Here is a 20933-nt window from a genome sequence, read left to right as displayed (position 1 = left end):
ATAAATTGAGAAAATTTCACCATAGTGGCCTTCAATACAATCTATTTAAACAAAACACAATTTTTATCCATTCTAAATGATTTAGGTTGTTTAAAATGCAATTTTTTTATTTATTAGAGATACGATTATATACGATACCTTCAAAGAACATTTTTATTCACACGTTAATAAAATGTCAACAACAGAAGACTTGTCCATCAACCCTTACATATTCGAGCCAGAGCGAGCGAGTTGATGAAGACGACGACGAACCTGCAGAACAACCTCTTCATCATATGGATGTATTGATATGTAAGTTAACTGTTTTGTGTTATTAGTGAAAGTCGACTAACTTATTTCTCTTGTTAAAACAAGCACACTGACAAGATAAATGACTACGGTCTAATATTTCCACAAACAATCTGTATTGATAATATGATACGTTTAGAAAAGCATCAGAAAAGCAGCTAAATGAGCATTGATGAAACTCAAGAACAATACAGCAGATGTGTAACGTTACTTCAAAACAAAAACAAAGAAAGACAAAGGTACTGCTAAACCACGACCACCATGTGTTTTAAGAAAGTAAAGTACTTTATTTTTATTAACGATATTTACAGCTTATCGAAATGCTCTGTTCGTCGTCTCCAAAGATAGAAGGAATTGACCTCTCATTCAGACGAAGTCAATCGGCAAACCCTTCTTTATACTCGCGGAGGTTGTTGAAGTGGGAATCCTTGAAGTGCTTCAGGTCACTAACGTACATCCAACAACCGAACATTTTGACTTGCCCTCTCGTAACTTCTGCATCATTGATCTCGGACTACAAAATCGGAGCGAGAAATAATAATGGCGGATTGCTCGAAGTGTTGGGCCGGTAGTCAATGTCTTTATTTGCCAGTTCCGCTGCAAATACGGTGACGTAATTGTTCAAAAAACGTCATAGAGAACAGAAAAATCTGAACAGGTTGAAAAATATGACCAAAACAGAATATAATGATATAAACAAAGCCAACACATTCTCACACCCCAACTCGTCACATATGGACGCTTGGTCAGGACCCCTTGGCATCATTTATTGACGCACTTGGTATACCTTTGTCGTCATTTTTCAACGTGCAGGGTAGTCCGATAGACTTTTGAAATTTGACGTCTTGGGTAAGCTCACCGCAATGGTCTGCTGCGAATGGGTCGCGAGTCGAGACTGCAATAAAAATGAATAGGCTACAATAAAGCCAGGGCTAGTATAGTGGTGGTGATCCAACTGTTTCTACATGTTTAAAAACCCTCACAATCTGATTTCAAAGTGCCCTCTCCGCAAAGGTTTAGCGGGTTCATAGGCAACCGCATTCATCGGTGAGTTTAACAACACTCAACTGCAGGTAAAGCGGCATTCAGAGGGGAGTTTAACCAAATCAACGCTAAACTGCATGTAGAACGGCATTCAACGGTGAGTTTAACAACGCTCCACGGCGTGTGCAAGTAAGCAGTTTAAGCGTTGTCTTGTCGAAGGTTAACGTTACTGGCATCCATGATGTACACGTGCTCGTGCTTTAGAGCATGCAGGATAGCGTATTTTTATCTGAGTTTTGTTTATGTTAATAAATATATATATATATATAATGTTTATATAAAATTTATAATGTTTTTTAATTTCAATTTGTATTTTTTTTAAATCATCTAAATTAATAACGCTGACGTCACTGTATGGGGCGATCCCGAGGTCCATTGCGATTTTCCACTCGGTAACTAGAAGAGTTAATTTATAGAGATGGATACTATTCTTAAATGTACACATCAAAAACTCTTGAATTAGGACAAGAAGTTGTGTTTAGAACCTTTAGATGTGTAAGGTGGCAATTTATTTTGACAGTAAATGATGGAAAGAGACAATATAAAAATATAGCTTGATGCTGCACCAAATATGCAGGCCAGCAAAGTTAGTTAATTGAATTCAAGTTTTTGTCAAATTTTGTTGCATATAATCCTATGAAATAATCATGTAAGGCAATACTAGTGGAGATTTTAAGGTTTTCAGTATTACATTAGCACACAACTGTTATTCAACATTATAAATGTTCAGATAAAGAACGGTGTTGCCAGATTGGTTTGTTTTACAGCCTATTTGTTTAAAATCCACGCAAAAAATTATATAATTAACACCCAAACAAATGTATAATAAATAATACAAATGAATTTTTGTGCCCTTTTTATCACACTTAGTGCGACCTAAAACCAACCAATTGGCTGGAAAACTATTCAATCTGGCAAATAGAAGAATACTGTTGTAAAATATAAGGTGTTCAATTCTGATTTGCTTTTTTCTCTCTCATCAGGTCCTTCAATTTTGCCTGCTCTTTATTATAATCCCACATGAGACAGAAACACACACAATAAAGGCACTTTTAAGAGCCACGTCTGTCTGTCTCTTTGTCTCTCTCTTTTTCTGTGTTGTTTGTTTTTGTGTATATTTGTTGTCTAGTCATGACAAGGCCCAAATTCAGGCCCTGCCCTTCTTGCCAAACTCCCAATCAGGCAAACAGGAAAACTTGTAATGTTTGTTTTGCAAGCCTGTCCACCAAAAAAAATAAAAATTCAAGAAAAAGTGGTGTCACTGGATATGGGGAATCTGTCCTTAAAAGCAGAAATGCTGGGCGTATAATTGATTCTGCCCATATTGCAGTAAGTAAAAGTGTTAATATTTCATAAGTTAGTGTAACCTGAAGTGAAGCTGAAAGCTTGTGTTTTTCACACATTGCATATCAGACATACAGAAAACATGTGTTTTAAAAGTATTGTTACGTTGAGCACAATTCCCACAACGATAATTCCCATTTTTTATAGGACTAAGTAAACGAGGGCTGACACTTTGAAAGCGAGCATGTACCAAACAGTCCTTTAAATTTCTAGCGTGTTTATGCACAATCAATGGAGGATAACGATAAATGCCACTCAACCCTGGATCCGAAGACAACAAATGCCAATGTTTTAAAATATTTTTTTAACAATATTTTCTTGCTTTTTTAGTCTTTTTTATCAACAATTCCGACCGCGTCTTTTTTTTTTAGAGATGTATTAAATGCTTCATCAACCCATTTTAAAGGGTAAACCCTATTCAAGAATTTAGTTTTCATAATATTAGACTTTTCAATAAAATCGGCATCTGAATGACAAAGTCTTCTCAGTCTATAAAACTGAGATCAGCAGATCAGTGGACTCTTGTGGGCAATTTGATTGACACACTGAGCCCACTTGAAAAGGTAACACTGCAAATGAGCAGGAGTGCGTTTCCCGAAAGCATCGTTAGCCAACTATGGTCGGGAGTTGGTCGCAATTTCAATAAAATCGGCATCTGAAACTGGCTCTTTGGCAAACCCTTTTTTAAAAATGTCGGATGAAAACTAGTAGCAAGTAAGTGAGTGTTACGATCAGTTTCTTTTGTAAACAAAGTTGTAATTAAGTTACCTTTGTTTACCCTTAGGGGTTACCCTTTAAAATGGTCGATGAAGCATTTAATACATCTCTAAAGACGCGGTTGGAATTGTTGAAAAAAAGACTAAAAAAGCAAGAAAATATTATTTCACTTGTATTACGACACATTCAACTAAGTCTCATATGATAAAATCTTTTTTTTTTTTAAAAAAAATAGGCATTTGTTGTCTTCGGATCCAGAGTTGAGTTTTTGATCCATTTTTTGATCCATTTTTGATCCAGAATCAGATCCTGAGGCTAAACAAGAATTTCATAATAATCAGCTTGCTAGACTACAATCAAATAGTAACGTTAATCCCTGCAGAATAAGGATCTAAACAATACTAAAGGCGCGTTCATACAGAACGTGTTTTTGCTCAAAAAACGTGAGATGAGCAGTGAAATGAGAGGAAAACACAAGGTCTCGAGTGTTTTTTAAAATTATAAATGATTTGAATTTGAGTGTTGTGTTTTTAGAACACCATGTCATGCGTGAGTTTTAGAACAATTGTGTGTGTCTACTCGTGGTTTATGAAGACATGATTTGGTTTTGCAAGAAACGAACAGACACCTACAGTAGCCACCTAAACAAATGTAATTAAACAAACACACACCATACATCGCAAGCTCCATAGATACATTAACTATACGTTATCATGTTGTTCAGCCTACTTGCTGTGCTTAAGTTACACGCCAATAGACACAGACATTTGAAGCAGTTCTACTCACCACCTGCAAGACTGTTAACCTTTAGTGTTGGGACTGCTCCATCCTTGAGAACTAAACGATTATCAAATCAGGCTTCGAACTGGGCCTTGTTTATAAAAAAATCATCCTCGAAATGCATGGAACAAACAAGACCACTTGCACAACTGTGTTGATGTTCTCCATCCACTGGTCCCTTCATGCTTGATTCTTTGGGAATCTGTGCAGTACCGTCTTTCCTTGGCAACCAAAAACATGCTTCTTTGGTGACACATTGCAGCACAGCTGATGCACAGCGCTTTGATGGGTATAGGTTACGGCTATCGCTCTACAGCTGCACGCACGTCCTTCCGAGAGAAGGTGGACTCTTGTGGGCAATTTGATTGACACACTGAGCCCACTTGAAAAAGTAACACTGCAAATGAGCAGATCATCAGACTCATCAATATCGTGCATACTTCCCAGCATCACCGTACTAAAAATGCTACTTGAAGTTGAGGGTGCAAAAGCAAGAGGCATCAACACACTCCGTGACAATATGCTGGACAGTTTAAAGGCAAGTTTGAAAAAGCAGACAAGACCAAATGCTTGGTCCTCTCAATACTGCTAGATCCTCGTTACAGGGGTCATGCCTTGGCACCAGGCACACTGAGCAATGCAAAAGACTGGATGAGCATGCCACTCTGTCTGAGGCTAAGACACGGAAAAGGGCTTCCTCTGAAGATTAAGGCCCAGATCCAAAACAGAAGACGCTAGTCCGTCTGACATGCTTGAACAGATGCAAACCTTCTGGGGGCACATGGACCAACCTCTGAGGAGACTGATGATGAGGAGGAGCAACTTTTTACTCAGTAGCTGGATCAATACCTGCGTGAGCCATTGATCGACAGACAGACGGGCCAACCACTTGCATTGTGGAAGCAAAATGAATCCCGCTTGCACCTTCTGGCACCACTCACCAGAAAGTTTCTCAGTCCAAAGCCCTACTCTGTTTCCAGAGAGGGTATTCAGTGAGGTCAGCTAGTTATATGAGAAAAAGAGGAATAGGCTGACGCCGCCTTCACACTGGCAGTTGAGCTCCGATACGGCACCGAAACGACCAGAAGTCACTCATTTCCTATGGAGATTCGCAGACCGCATGCAAATGGGTCTGAAACGGGTCCGACTGAGTGCGGTGCGAAGAAAATCGTGTCCATTGGTCATCCGGATATGATCAAAAAATTTAACTCTTGCGAAAAGCTACGGACGGTTCTATCCGACAATTGACCTATGGCTAAGCCACGCCCCCTCCACTCACTCAGACACACAGTCAACATTCGGGGACAGGCGCTATTGGCAGCGGTCACCGTAGGAGACATTTCACCGGAGGCAATTGGTGATTTTTGGAGACAGAAAGATTACACATCATCTCAAAGTCACCTAAAGGGCCTTAACTATGCATTGGAGGGTTACATTAATAATTTTATATTTGAGAAGGTCGATGAAAATCTCCAGGCAAAAATGTACAGGTCACATTGTAAACGTGATAAACCGCATATCGTTGCCTCATCGTTTAGTGCATATGTGTCAAACTCAAGGCCCGCGGTATGTCGGTTCAAATTACGTGGGAGCGAGTGGGAGCTGAGCACATAGAGAGAGTGCTGTGTGGTTGCGCTGTGTCACGTGACAAGCAATGACGTGTCACCATGGAAACATGACCGCAAAAGCGTACCACAATAGAGGGTTTCACCGACGTCACATTCTGGGCGGTAACCCGGATGAGCAGCCATTATGGAGGCACTCAGATGTAAACAACAGCGTGGATCGCACTGTTTATGTACTACGGAACACATTATTACACTAAAAACAACACAGAAAAATACAGGCTCTCAACAAGTATTATAGTAAACTTTTCATTTAGGACAGACTCAAAAAAGTTTCACTGATGTTGGTTACCATCTCAGTATCTCCTGACACAGTTTAGATGATCTTCTGAAGCGGCTGACTAGCCGAGTAAATTCAGAAAACCAGTTTCGCATTTGTGTTTCACGGGACAATCTTCTAGAGAGGGGGCCCGAGCAATGGCAAAGACGAAAGAGAGGAACAAAGGTAACCTTCATTGGCGAACCTGGACTCGACTCGGCTTTACGGAAAGAGTTTCTTACAGGCAAGTCTAGTATAAAATAAAATGAAAATATAACTAAAATTAATATGTGTAATTCACAGTTTTTTCTCCATATATTATTCAAAGAAATGATCAATGGCATTGAAAAACACCTCTTCCTGGGTCAGAGAGCAAAGAGTCCACAGTATTCCAACAGTGACCTTGACGATGGTTTCTTCAGGTTTGTGATGTTTCACTTGTGAAATGTAAAAATGAGTGCTTTTTAAAATCTTCCTCACATTTGGAATAATAGGACTGCTGGAGAGATTAACTGGAGAGTCAGTTTAGCGCAAGGAGCCCCAGCCCCATGTTTCCTGAAAAAGTGGTCCTATTTCTATCTCACCAATGGGGAAACTGATGTCCACAGAATTGCAAGGATGATACTCCCTGTTGATTTCAAAGGTAACTCCACTCTGCATGCTCCCTAATGGTTACCAGCAGTATATTTTATTGTCGGTTTGCATATTATCACAAAGTAATACATACCATAGTGTTAATTTTGGCATCCTGTTGTAACTATTTTCCATGAGGTTGAAGAGATCTAAAGAGCCGAGTTGCCCTGTTGCCCGTTCTCCTCGCTGTGAGCAGCTCGACCCATCTCTTAAAGATGTGCAGACTGTTTTCTGTTTCCCGTATCTACCTGTGATCTGTGTTAAACTGAGTTTGCCTGTCGGCTATTGAGTTGAGTGTTTTTGCCAAGCGGCTCCTGAGTTATTAAAGAGACTATATATGCCTTTGCGTTTGGGTTCTCTTTACAATCATCATTAGGCTACAAGTAGAAGTGTTCTGTCATGCGAACACTTTTCGTTAAAGGGGTCATGAACTGGCTTTTTAAATGTTATTATATTGTTGTCTGAGGTCAATTTATGACGTTCGCTTGGTTTTTGCATTCAAAAACATCAAAATGAATAAGTAATAGGCTATTTTGTACCCTGGTTGTGAGCCTACCTAAAAAACAGTCGGTTTTTATGGGCGTGTCGCACTGAAGACTTGGAAGTAAACACCCACTGCTGCGAGTGGAGAACAGTTTTGCATATTATAATGAGTTTCACTCACCCGTTGGTGTACGTGGGGGAAAACGTCAAATTGTTGTCAAATGGCAACCGGATTCGCCCATACATGTTCAACCCAGAGTCCGTGTGTTGCACAATATTCCTGTCAGATCTAATATAGACGGCACAGCACCGTTCTTTACTCTCTTTACTCTTAATCGGTCTGCAAATCCAGTCTTGTTGACAAAACAATCCTCAGTGAAATGAAGCGAACAGACGACGATGTTTTACCCTCATCAGCTGGAACGTCATTAAAAATCAAGTTTATCCATGAAGTCCTATTGGAATCCACAGGAAGCTTATGCAGCGACTGTCTTCTTCCACAACCAGGCACTGGACAATATTCTGTATTGCTCCGTAGTGATCCAGTTTGTCATCACGAGGTAAGCATGTACATGTATGATACTTATGTGTGTAATGCGCGAATCGGTGGGCGGGGCTAAACCTGCCGTGGTGAATCAGGCGTTGATCATCTTCTGCGGGGGTGGTGTTTTATCCTCTTTGTCGTCATAGTTCCCCACTTTTAAAAACGAGTCGTTTTTAGAGGCTGTGCCAATAAAAGCTTTTATTGGACTAACAAGGACGTTTTCAGTTCTGAAACTTACAGGATATTCTTATAATATGATGACCTCTTAGATGTCAAAAGCTCAAGGAAAATTTGATTTCTCAGTTCATCACCCCTTTAAAAGTGTTTTTTGATTAACTTGCCATTAGTGAAGGCTGTAACTACATGCTCTGGATTCTGTTCTCCACTTTTCTATGTAGTGTCTAATGAATAATCTGTATTATTTATAAGATTGACTGGGTGTGTGTGTGATCTGAAAGCATTGTTTGATTTTGAGTACGGGTGAAATGATTTAAGGAAATTGGTTTGAATTGCCAGAAGAGTCAGAGGTTCTCTGAATGTATTTTGAAGATTTGGTTTTGTGTTTAAGGTTTCGAGAAATGTGTTTTAGCAATTCATAAAAACTGTAAAGTTTATTCAGGACTCGAGTCAAATCAAAACACTTCCTATAGCTCTTCTTAGTTCAGAATAGTACTTTGTTTGAATTTAACAGTAATCTTAGTCATTAATAGCCAAATTAATCATTTAGTGATCACACATTTTTTTTCAGCTAGCTTTACATAACAGGTTCCAAAATATATTTTTTTCTTTAAAAAAAACAACTTTCATACAAAATAAGAAAGAAAGAGTCGTGATCTCAAGGACAATTCCTTTGAGCCTGTTCAAATATTTGTCTCTAGCATGGTTCTGGGTTCTACTACTGTTTATTTTGCAATGCAGAGGTATATGGCGAATAGACTCACTATTTATCTCTAACTTTAGTACTTCTCTTCTATTATGTGCTGCAGCACATGCCAGACAATACTCCTATATTTCTAGTTTATTATTACTCTCTGGTGTCATTTACAAAGAGAGACTCTCTGAACTAAGTTTTACACTGTTTATTTAGCAAATGATGCAACAGTAAGGAATGTTCTGATTGGTTACATTCACCGCACGTGACAATCTTTCACAGGATTAATCTTTCTAAAATCTAGACTGCATGATTACATGGTGTGCAAAAATACATGTGTGGCATGTCCGTTTAAGACCAACCTTGCTTCAGTGTATGTGTCCTAATGTACACTTTATGTACCAAATCTGTTAGTCTATCAACTTTTATGACCCTTCCTAGAATATTCAGGACATCTTAACATTTATTGCTGCATAAAGCATACTAAATCATGAATTACAAAACGTTTGGGTTTGCGTCTCCTAAATATTTTTTTAAGAACACTTCTGTTGACCTTCGTTTCACATCCTTCCTCTTTCTGGACCACTTGTGACTTTCTTTCACAGTATTATTTATGGCAATAAGAAGTGAAACGACACATTGGCAAATGGGATTCAGTTCCTGAAAACTTAGGAACTTTAAAATGAAAAGTAAAGTAAACAGTGTCAGCATTACTGTGTTGAAACATCACTATAGTAGTCATTAAGGTGAATCGAGATGACCTGCTTTGTGATTATTTGGTCTGCATTTACTTGTAATTGTTCAAAGGTAAGTTTTCAAACAATCAAACAAAATTTACATTTTTTTATAATTATAAAAAAAAACAATAATTTGACTTAATTCATTCTGCTTTTTGACATTACCCATTTTGATTGAGGTTATTAATGTATGTATGTACAACTGACTCGTCAGACATCGCAAATATTTTTTTTTTAATTTGGTGATGTGAGATTATCTGACAATAAGAATGCTCTATTTTAGAAAGTTAACAATCAAGACAGAGATATTTCGGAAGAAAAAAAGGCTCTAGTTTAAGTTTGTGCAACTAAGGTGCTGATATTAATTTACTAGAGTAGACAACCAGTTGCCATTGGAAAATTAAGTAAATAAGCTTCTTTAGTTGTATACTTAGTAAATAAGTATTGTTTACTAGTTAAAACCTAAGCATAAGAGATTTCTCTTTTTCAGATAACTTGTATTTAAAGTCTGTGTGTATCCCAGATATGTAATATATGCCCAACAATTTATTTTTAATTTGGGGTAAAAAGTATTTACTTCGCAACAATTTTCCTCACTTTGGTATGAATAGATTCACCTAATTATATATTTAAAAAATGTTTCGTGCTGTGCAATGTGCATACAGTATGTGTTTGCTCAATGCACAGGGATTTTAGCTTCCTTTAATTCCGTGTTCTTTGCCCAATGACTCAATGTTTTATTAACCAATGCCTCAGTATTACCGTTGCTGCTGCTGCGTAACACCATTATCACTGCACTTACACTGGTGTTATCTTTCTTAGGAGAACTGAACCCAAGAAAAGTCAAGAATTTCAACTGGATGATTTACTCCATTTAAGTGATTACAACAGAGTGAATCTCAAAATGTCAAAGAGGGAACGTGGTTTGTGCTTTATTAAATACTGTAGTTGGACTTCATGGCTACTTTACTGTTGTGTTTTCATAAATCTTGTAAATGGATACTCCGTGAAGAACTGTACCATCAGAGGGTCTTTGAAATATGCAGTAAATATAAATGTGTTTTGTAACAAGAGGTCCCTGCATTTTGTGCCAGGGAATATACCAGACAAAGCCACACATTTGGACGTTTCTGACAATGTCATACAGAAGATTAAAAAGGAGTATTTCTCTCAGCTGTCTAATCTGAAAAGTCTTATTGCACAACATAACAAGATCCGGGAAGTGGAGGAAGGTGCGTTCAGCAGTTTGGTGAATCTGCTGGAGTTAAATTTGGCCTGCAACAACTTGGCAGAAATCTTGGGAGGAATGTTTCTGAATCTGGGAAATCTCACTGTGTTAGATCTAAATGGGAACTTTATCACAAATATAAACTTCTCTGCATTTTCACCCCTGGTCAGTTTGAGAAAAGTAAATCTGTCCAGAAATCATCTGAATAAAATAAGCAAAGTTCAGCCGCTCTTTTTATTACCACAATTACAGGAATTGCACATTGGGATTAACGGCTTCACCTCTTTTCAGACCTCGGAGGTGTCCAACATTTCTTTGAGACTGAAAGTCCTGGATTTATTTAAAAATCCTTTGAAAGTGTTCAGTATCACTGCAGATATTTTCCCTCACCTTGATAATTTGGTCTTGGCTTTTATTACTGAAAACATGACATGGGATGTGCAGGACAAAAGGTATCTACAAAGTGTGCAACATCTAAATCTTAGTGGACTACAATTGCCCCTGGAGAAGATCACAGATCTCTTACAAACTTTCAACTCTTCTTTGGTCAGCCTTCGGCTACATTCTCTGGGGGATGTAAAAGTGAGAGCTTTGATTAGGAACGTCTGTCTGATTTCATCTTTGAAATTTCTAGGCCTGCAGTGGAACAACATTATATCCATATCAAAAGACGAGATGCAGTTCTGCACACAGTTAACTGAGCTAGATCTCTCCAACAACAGACTAAACAGCGTTCCTTCTATCGTCAGCAGCCTACCAGGTCTTCATCTTTTGGACCTCAGCTTCAACCAGATAAAGAACATAAGTTGTGTTGATTTTTCCAATTTAACTCAATTACGGACCCTTCAGATTATCAGAAATGATATATCTCTTATTGAAAATTTTGCTTTTAAAGATCTGAAAAACTTAGTGACACTAACAATTGGATCTAACAGACTCTTGCTCAATGGATATTTTAAAAAAGATCTTCATAAACTTGAGAGTTTGGATATGGCAAATAACAAGTTGGACTCTGTCCATAGTGGAGATTTTGAGTCCTTAAAATCCCTGAGGAATTTGTCTCTATCAGACAATCAAATATTGTTTATTGAACCAGGGTCCTTCAATGGATTGACAAATTTAATTTTCCTGAATTTGCAATCAAACAAGCTCTCTCAGAGTTCATTAAAAGATTCAGTGTTCTCCAGTCTCCCAAACCTGAAAACACTTCTGTTGAACAATAACTATTTTTCATATGACAGTCAAGAGGCTCTAGCACAACCACCCTTTCAACATCTGAAAAAGCTAAAGACTCTGAATATTTTTAGCCAAGGTCATAAAGGAATGCGCTATTTGCCCTCAAACCTTTTCAAGGGTCTGTGGTCTTTGGAAGAACTTCAAGCAGAGAATCTTAATATAAATGATTTACATCCAGACACATTTACTTACACTCCTTATCTGTGGGTACTCGATCTCAGCAGAAATGATTTTATTTCACTCACAACAAAAGTATTTCTGCCACTTACGGTCCTCAAGACACTCCACCTGTCCAAAGTTGGCTTGCAATCTTTGGACTTTCTCATTAACGCAAATTTCAGTAAACTGCATCTGTTGCATGTAAGCAAGAATGCATTATCAGTCATTAATGAAACTTTGATCCAGTCTCTTCCAACACTGATTTACCTTGATCTACAAGCAAATTATCTCTCATGTGACTGTACTAATGCCTGGTTTGTAAACTGGGCCATAAGTAGCAATGATACAGAAGTTGAGGGTGTTTATGAACTCACATGCAATTACCCAGACAAACTCAAAGGACATAAACTCCTGGATCTTGATGTAGGTTCATGTAATGTAGATGTTGGGTTTTTCTGTTTCATTTCCACAACCACGCTAGTGTCACTGACCCTACTCGGCTCTTTTCTCTTTCACTTCCTCAAATGGCAGGTTATTTATGCGTACTACCTTCTACTTGCTTTTCTTCAAGATAACAAACAGCAGAGAAAGCGCAATGGTTTGCAATATGATGCTTTTATTTCCTACAATGTGCATGATGAATTGTGGGTAATGAGGGAGCTGTTACCTCAGTTGGAAGGCGAGCAAGGCTGGAAGCTGTGTCTGCATCACAGGGACTTTGAACCAGGCAAACCTATCATGGATAATATTGTTGATAGCATTTATAACAGTCGTAAAACTATCTGTGTGATTAGCCGTCACTACCTGGAAAGTGAGTGGTGTTCCAGAGAGATCCAAGTTGCTAGTTTCCGTCTCTTTGATGAGAAAAAAGATGTTCTTATCCTGGTATTCCTGGAGAATATTCCATGTCACCAACTGTCTCCGTATTACAGAATGAAGAGACTAATCCAGAAGAAGACATACATCAGCTGGCCTAAACCAGGAGAGGACACCAGGGTCTTCTGGCAGAAACTGAGAGTAGCTCTGGAAACCAAAGGCACTTCAGAAATGGAGCATCCTATTGGTTGGGATTTAGGGGTCAACTAACTCTATCTAAATGAAAATATTCTGCAATTAGGGTGACCACCTGCTACAAGGGGTATGTTTCTGAGTGACAATGTGGGACACTGCTTGGCGCGGCGGTGCCCCCATCCCACGGGCAGACTCTGATAGTGGTTTACCCATATCTAGAATTGTTACTATTGCCTTACTGTTTGTAAATGAATAATTGTTCAAAAAAAAAAAAGCACATACCTTAGCACATACATTAATAATGCCCTATTCCCTAAACATGTGTAATTGCTGATATATGCTCATGAATAGGCCAACCAATGTGTATTTTTTTCTAAATAAAATGAATATTTTGAACATTCAATGAATTGACAGATGCATTTCCACTTACGATTTACTTTAGCTATTTAATTTTATTTATTTTTCATTAACAATTAATTCACTTTAAATAAAAGGATTAACAGGAATTATAGTTGCTCAACACCACAGGAACAGTTTTAAAAAAAGTCGAAAAAAAAGTCTAAACTCACAACTCCAGAGGTTCACGGAACGACAAGGTGTGCTGTCATGACAACAATGAAAAAGTTGACAACAACCTAGTCAGCAGGTCACGTGGGAGTGGCAACCAGGGAAGTTCTCACTTTCTGAACTAGTTCAAAGTTCAGTTCACACATTTTAAAATGAACTAGTTCAGTTCAAAGTTTGCACAGAAATGTAAGATTTTCCCCATCTTCACCGACCTCGTTATAAAATCCGTTTAAATTATCATACGACGCCTTTGTCGACGGCGGCCGCGGTGCGACACTGGTGGCTTGTGTTGCCAGATTGGGTGTTTTTTTCGCCACATATTAAGCCCTGTTTACGGCGAGTTTTAGCCGGGTTTTCGCCTGGAAGGCTCTATAGAAATCTGGCACCCCATCAGGACAGGCAGTAAAACTAGGGATGCACCGAAATGAAAATTCTTGGCCGAAACCGAAAACCGAAAAAGAGGAAACCAAGGCCGAAAACCGAAAACCGAAACACCGAAAGAATTATTAGTATTATTGCATTTATGGCTATGACTGTGTACAAACTTTACTAAAATCAAGGCATTGCAATTGCATATTAATATCACATTTTCAAAGAATAAATCAATTACAAATTATGCAAATATTTATTTAGCACAATGCACAGTATAAAATTCAAACTAAAATGTTTAACTTGACCCCACTCATGTGTACACTAAATAATAATCTAATGGCCTGCAGAAAGGTTTTAAAATGAAACGTTCTCTCAAAAACAAAGCCGAGCGCAAACTTCTCATCAAAGCAGGACCCAGTTTGCATGTCTAAATTAGTAACATTTTAAAAATTTGGCATACAATAGCATAAAAAGCCTTTTTAAATGAACAATAGTCCATGTTTAATACAAATGTACATGAAACTTAATGAAACATGTTCAGTGAATGTATTTAAATATTTAAGAGAGCATTAATTTAGTTCTAAACATAGTTCCCAATCCCATATACATATTTTTTGTAATGTCACAAGTAATAATCTCAGGGTTTACTGGGTTTTACATGATTATTTTTGTATTGGTGGTGGAATAGCCTACTAAAAAATAAGCACTGTCATGTGTTTATCTTTCTTCTTCTCACCGATTCCTGATGGTTAGAGGACAGTTACTTGAGTCGTCCCCTGTCGTTTCAAGGAATAGTAAAACGGAGAGCGCGTCAAGTATAAACGCCTCGGCCGTTTGGAGCGGTGCAAGCGCTGTCTGTGGAGACTCGCGCTGCCTTGTTTACTTTCGCCTGTCTCCGCAGCGCGAGTCTCCACAGACAGCGCGCGCACCGCCCTTGACCCGCTCGCAACCGGAATCGTCGTCATGGCGGCGCGCGTTGTTTAGAGCAGATATAGGTGGATAAACAAGGCTTCCGTCTCCTCGCGGGCTCAGATACACTGAAATGCGTCCGCACCACAGACATGTTGCTTCAGGCAAGCACGTGCAGGTCGCGGTTTCTGTTTGCGTCATCACAACATTTCGGCCGTATTGTTTCGGTGATAAAAGTCTTTCGGCCGAAAACCGAAAATGCACTTTTGGGCCATTTTCGGCCGAAAATTTTCGGCGGCCGAATATTCGGTGCATCCCTAAGTAAAACAATACGTTCAGTTCACCCAAAATATGAACGAGTTCATGAACGTGAACCTGTTCAGGCACAATGTTTGGCTGCCTGGGTCTCGAGGATATAGACTGACCGACTTTTCTTTTTTTTTTTGAGCAAGCATTGATTATGCGTGACACGGTCTCAATTTGTGGGACTCATGAATTGGGCTTCAAACGCTGTGCGCGCACGCGCTACGGGTGGTCACCCTATCTGCAATATGCAGGATGTTTGCAGTAAAATATCCAAAAACCACAAGGGCAATGTTAAATATTTTGTTTAGTTGATTACTTTCAAAATCCAAAATGTTTCCTACTATTGAGAAAATTGCGATTTTAACCAAGGAGAAACGGGGCGTGTGGGCAGGGGTGAGGAGTCGCCAATCAATGGCGTCATTTCCGCGTTACCCCTGGTTTCTGCCAGGTTTGACCTCGCACTGCAATAGTAACCATGGTGACAGACGTTGACAATTGGGTCAGTTATGCCGGTTATGCCTAGAAGGACGCTCACGCTGTTGTTGTTTTGTTCGAACATTATGGACCATGGCAAGCAGACTTTGAGACAAGAAGAGAACTTCGAAAGAAGAAGAAGATTTCGAAATGCAGAACGTCCACAACTAACTTAGACTTGACGGAGACGCGAGTGTTGCATGTTACTTTATTAAACAGGTGAGCAAATGTTAAGCGTAGTGAGCAAACTAATCAATGTTATTTAGTTCAACATGATGAAAAGTTAGAATATGATCTGTATGTTATTCTCTAATGTTAATCTAGCTTAGTCTCATACAGCCAACAAACAACCTAACTTAACTAACAACATACAACACACTAAAATCCCATTCAGTGTGATAGTTTAACTGTTAGAGTAAGAGAAGCAGCGCTGCGTTACCTCAAGTTTCATTCTTTTAACGTAAAAAACAACTGACCTGTGTGAGTAATTAAGCATCGGCACTTGTGTGTAGTTTGGTAGAATGAAATGTCCTTATTGCTTTATATCCGCGGGACTCGCGTTGTGTGTGGCGCTGGTATACGTCTAGCAATCGCGCCCTGCTTCATACCACAGTCATGTTAAAAACATCACTGTATTCACTCATCCATAAAAGATCCATCAGCTTGACGACAAGATCCATAATTTCGCTTAATGCAGAATATATGCCACCAATATACGCCTTTGTTATTGTAATAATAATTAATTAATTACATTTATATATCGCTTTTCTGGACACTCAAAGCGCTTTACATAGAATCTCCTCAACCACCACCAATGTGCAGCCTCCACCTGGATGATGCGGCGGCAGCCATATTGCGCCAGAACGCCCACCACACACCAGCTTACTGGTGGAGAGGAGACAGTGATGAAGCCAAATCCAAGCCAAGATGAAATCTTGCATATTGTACCTTTAACTGCTTTTTTCCCTTCCTTCCTAGACCACGATTGATTATATTTTTTGTGACACTGTACACAATATGGGTCACCTTAAGTAATATCATGACTAATGAATTGTTAAAAGTGTATATATGGTAAAAGTCTTAGATGCAAAAAAGCATGTTTTACAGTCCCTCCAGAAAAACGCGATTATGCGATCGCTGAATTCAATGCAAAATCAGCCAAAGTCCGCATATTTATGCGGGGGCCGCATTTTTTCAAATACGCCTCACTTTCGCCACATAAATTGCCGATTTCCGTGCAAAATATGCGGGGTTTGCATAATTTCATAATCCTCGCATTTTCGTTGCAAAAAAAAGTCACATGTATCTTAGCAGAAAGTTGAAAAATGTTGCGTTTGCTTCACATAAGAGCAGCCATTTCCCCCTGTTTCCATGGGAACGTTATGAAGTGACGCAATTACGCGACGCCAGACAGACTCACGGAGGCGATTGACATCTCACAAATCGAACTCGTATAACTGTCTGTCACACGTTCTACGGTCACATCGTTACTTAATAAACATAACAACATAAGATAAAAGTAGTAGCATCAAACAGAAATTACCCGCACACATGGGGTGTTCGACAGTTCAACAGGGAGCGCGCAGCTCTTTTAAAGGGGCCACACCTTATTTACACTCGTTACAGTCTGAAATAAAACAAGATGAGAAATTAAATATTCCCAGCACTTTCTATGATGTAGTATGCTTGTTTATCAAAGGAAGTAATAAGAAATGACTCTTATATTAACAGGATGTTGGGGGAATCACTTTTTTTTCTCTTTTTCATCAAACCGCAATTTTTGCAAGTTCCCTCAATTTTTGTAAATTCCAGCAATTTCATCGCATAAAATTGCATAAATATCCCGCATATTCCATCGCATTTTTAAAGAAAACTGGCCGCATAATCAATCAATTTTTGCCCGCAACAATCACAAAAAAAACTCTGCGTTTTTCTGGAAGGACTGAATACTATTATGGTAAATGTTAAATATAAATCGCAAATTTTTTCACAAATTTTTGGCAATTACCACCAGAAAATATGTCATTTTGATCGCAAAAATCACAAAAAAAATCGTGAAATCCTGGAGGGACTGTGTTTTATCACAATACTCAAATAAATACAAAAAAGCGCTATATAAATGTAATGAATTATTATTATTATGTATTGGCAATACATACTTGGAATAGCCTTCCTCCTGCAATTAGGCAAGCTCTATCTATCTGTACTTTTAAATCTCAACTAAAGACTCATTTATTCACCCTGTAATCTGTCTTCTTGTTTTTTCTGTTCTTTTTATTTATTATTTATTTATTTATTTATTATGTATGTCACGTGACAAATTAATTTGGCTGTTAAAATTATAACATTAAGCCACTTAAATAAACAAAATGATTCGAATGACTCAGAAAATCAGTAAAATGAACTTCCTATTCATGACTCGCGAGAGCAGGGGCTCGGTCTCGCCCTCGCGGCGATGCGGGGCGGCGGAAGCTAAATCAGTCATGGCTCGTGAGAGCAGGGCAAGCCGATGCTGCGGGGCGGCCGCAACTCAGTAATTCATATAAATAACCTAGTTTGTGAATTGTTCTTTCCCGGTTGGCACACATTTTGCAGCCCTTACAAAAGCGCCGCTCCCTGTCTACAGTGGAAGTTCGATCATAGATTTAAGTTCGATGCATAATGTCTCGATGCGGCCGTGTCGGCACATTACATACGTCATAAATAAACTTATCTGATTAAACTTCAGAGAAGCGCCCCCTTGCGAGAGAGAAAACACTTCTCTATTATGCCATTCCAGACTCTGTCTACGAAGCAAAGTGAAGTAGAGTCTGGTATTACCAGGCTAATCAATTAATACCATTTGTTCTAAAACAGCTCTGGGGAAGGCCTTGGATGCAGCTTCAAAAGAGTGTGACCAACTACAGCTGTGGAGGCCAGCTATAGTGAATCACATCTATTGGACTGCAGCCTCAACCCCAGACAGCAACCCAGCAGTCATGGAGGCTAAATGGAAAAGTTTAGTCAATCAGATCCATGACACCCCTGCCTTCTCCAGTTGTGCCCATGGCCCTCTAGACAGGGATCAGCGCAACAAAGAGTGGCTGGACTCAGGTACAGCACACACAGCATGTGGTATTATGTACGCTCTACAGTTTTGTTGTATTTGCTGTCTGAATGCTTTGACATGTGACCTATGATGATTAAATTATTTTTTCATTCCCTGGCAATCTCATAACATTCTGTGTACTGTTTGTTTGCTATAATTCATATGCAGGACCATTTCATGTGTTTCCATTAAAAAATAGTTTTTTTGTCTGAATCTATCTTCTTCTATTCATCTATTTATACGTTTTTCATCTGTGTGTGTGTGTCTGTCTGTCTGCCTCCCTGTCTTGGTCTTTGCAGGCTCAATGGCAGCAGTAAAGTTGGAGAACATAATCACGAGGACTGCCTTACTGAAAGATGTTCGACAGCTGTCTCCACAGCACCAGACCTTCTCCCTTGAGGCTTATCACTCCCTCATCTTGCACTTCGCGCCCAAGCACACAGGGTTTTCATACCTTGGGATGTATAGCAGGTCAGTGCTATCCAATGGAATAATACAGCCAATTATTATGCCTTTTATAGTAATAATAGTACCTATTATCATGCCTATTGTAGTATTTTGTCATACATAAACCAAGTTTCAAAAAATTTCTCAAATGTGTTATTTTGTAGGCTTCTCTTAGCGGCGCTGCATTATAATCACAATGCCAACCGGGAGACAGCACGGAGAAGTGAAGGGACGGAGAAGTACTGCGTGCGGTATCCGCGCTTCAGAAAAGGTGCCCATGTGGTGCGTCCCATCAAAGAGGCAGCTTCATATGGTAAGCAGTGTCATGCAGTTCTAGCATATTTTGAGATTGCTCACAAGACATCTATGATCACTGGCAATGATATTATGCCTGCAGGTTATGTAACATCATTGATGAAGGCCCTTTAGGAAAGCTACACCCATTCACCTGCAGCTCTTCGAGAGGTTAGCGCTAATTTGTCCTGTGATGCACCCGCCCCCATCGCCAAATCCTTCGAACAGGTTCCTAAGGAGGAGGCCGTCAGCCTCTTCCTAGCCCGGCAGTCACGCTACAAGAGAACCTAAATTAACAATATTATTATTTTTTTTTCCCACAGACAATTCCAATGATTTTTTCAAGTATTTATTTTAGTTGTTAGCAGTGTTGTGCAAGTTACTTCCAAACTGTAATACATTAGGTATTACTTGTTACTGTTATTTAAAAGTAATTCATTACCGTACAATATTACTGTCTCAGAATTGTAATGCGTTACATTACTCATGTATTACTTTTGAGTTACTTTCACCAAAATAACTACAGAAGTAGAACTTAACTTTTGGGCTGTAACGATATGCAATATGAAACCGAAATCGCGATTCGCCACACGACTCAGATCCACGAACCTACAGAATCGCGACACACCTCTTCCAAATCCAGCGTTATTCTCTTTACCATCCAGATCCAATGCTACCTTATCTTTTAATTAGGCTATTAGTATTATTTGAAGTTAACATTATAAAATACGTAGACCTACACCACAAAACTAGTTGAGGATAAATTATTTAAAATTGGGGAAGTCCAGCATTATGGACATGACATTTGCAGTCAAAACTTGAAATAAAAATTCTCAGAAAATACATGTATTGAAACATATATATAGGCTACTTTCTTAAAAGACTCCAGACATTAGACAAATATCAGTCTATGTTTTATTTTTAATATTAGGGAAAAGACACACATTCATGCGTGACAAAAAAATAGGAGGCAAAATATATTTTTTGTAATTCTGTTAATTACACTGCGCAAATCGGATGAGGAAGGGTTGGCTCTGCAGTCTCCATAGAACTTAAAATATTCATTTTATTTTAGTTTTCGTGTTCGCATTTATGAGGAAAAAACAATGTTACAGACGTGACCGCTCTGAACTGGCACTAAAAGACTGCTTTAAAACTTTCACATAGTCTGTTGCCTTTAAGAAGTAAAAGCAGACAATACACTGTAATACAACTGTAATACAAGCCTCACTGAACATGTAACGAGTAAAATATTACTGAAAATTGATTAGTAATGCCTTACACTACTGCGTTACAGCAAAAAGTAATATGTTACTGTAATGTATTACTTTTGTAATGCGTTACTCCCAACACTGACTGTAATACATTAGGTATTACTTGTTACTGTTATTTAAAAGTAATTCATTACCTTACAATATTACTGTCTCAGAATTGTAATGCGTTACATTACTCATGTATTACTTTTGAGTTACTTTCACCAAAATAACTACAGAAGTAGAACTTAACTTTTGGGCTGT

At 38.7% G+C, this 20933-nt stretch overlaps 1 protein-coding gene and 1 pseudogene across 2 annotated transcripts; both read left to right on the top strand.

Moving 5' to 3' along the window:
* Positions 1-6555: 6555 nt before the first annotated feature.
* Positions 6556-13362, top strand: LOC120464601 (toll-like receptor 2). 2 transcript variants are annotated; one of them, XM_089120866.1, is made up of 2 exons: positions 6556-6700; positions 10148-13362. In XM_089120866.1, exon 2 carries the CDS (start codon positions 10230-10232, stop codon positions 13032-13034), a length of 2805 nt encoding a protein of 934 aa, XP_088976992.1. In that variant the 5' UTR covers positions 6556-6700; positions 10148-10229; the 3' UTR covers positions 13035-13362. The 2 variants fall into 2 exon arrangements, with proteins under 2 accessions (XP_088976992.1, XP_039510090.2); XM_039654156.2 differs by lacking the exon at positions 6556-6700 and adding an exon at positions 9277-9395.
* Positions 13363-18461: 5099 nt separating this feature from the next.
* LOC148971928 (uncharacterized) lies at positions 18462-19721 on the top strand (annotated as a pseudogene).
* The last annotated feature ends 1212 nt before the right edge of the window (positions 19722-20933 follow it).

The sequence above is a fragment of the Pimephales promelas genome, chromosome 16 (genome assembly GCF_988280905.1).
Source record: "Pimephales promelas chromosome 16, fPimPro1.hap1.1, whole genome shotgun sequence".
Lineage (NCBI taxonomy): Eukaryota > Metazoa > Chordata > Actinopteri > Cypriniformes > Leuciscidae > Pimephales > Pimephales promelas.
The sequence above is the reverse complement of the archived record's forward strand: the minus strand, read 5'-3'. Positions and strand labels throughout refer to the sequence as shown.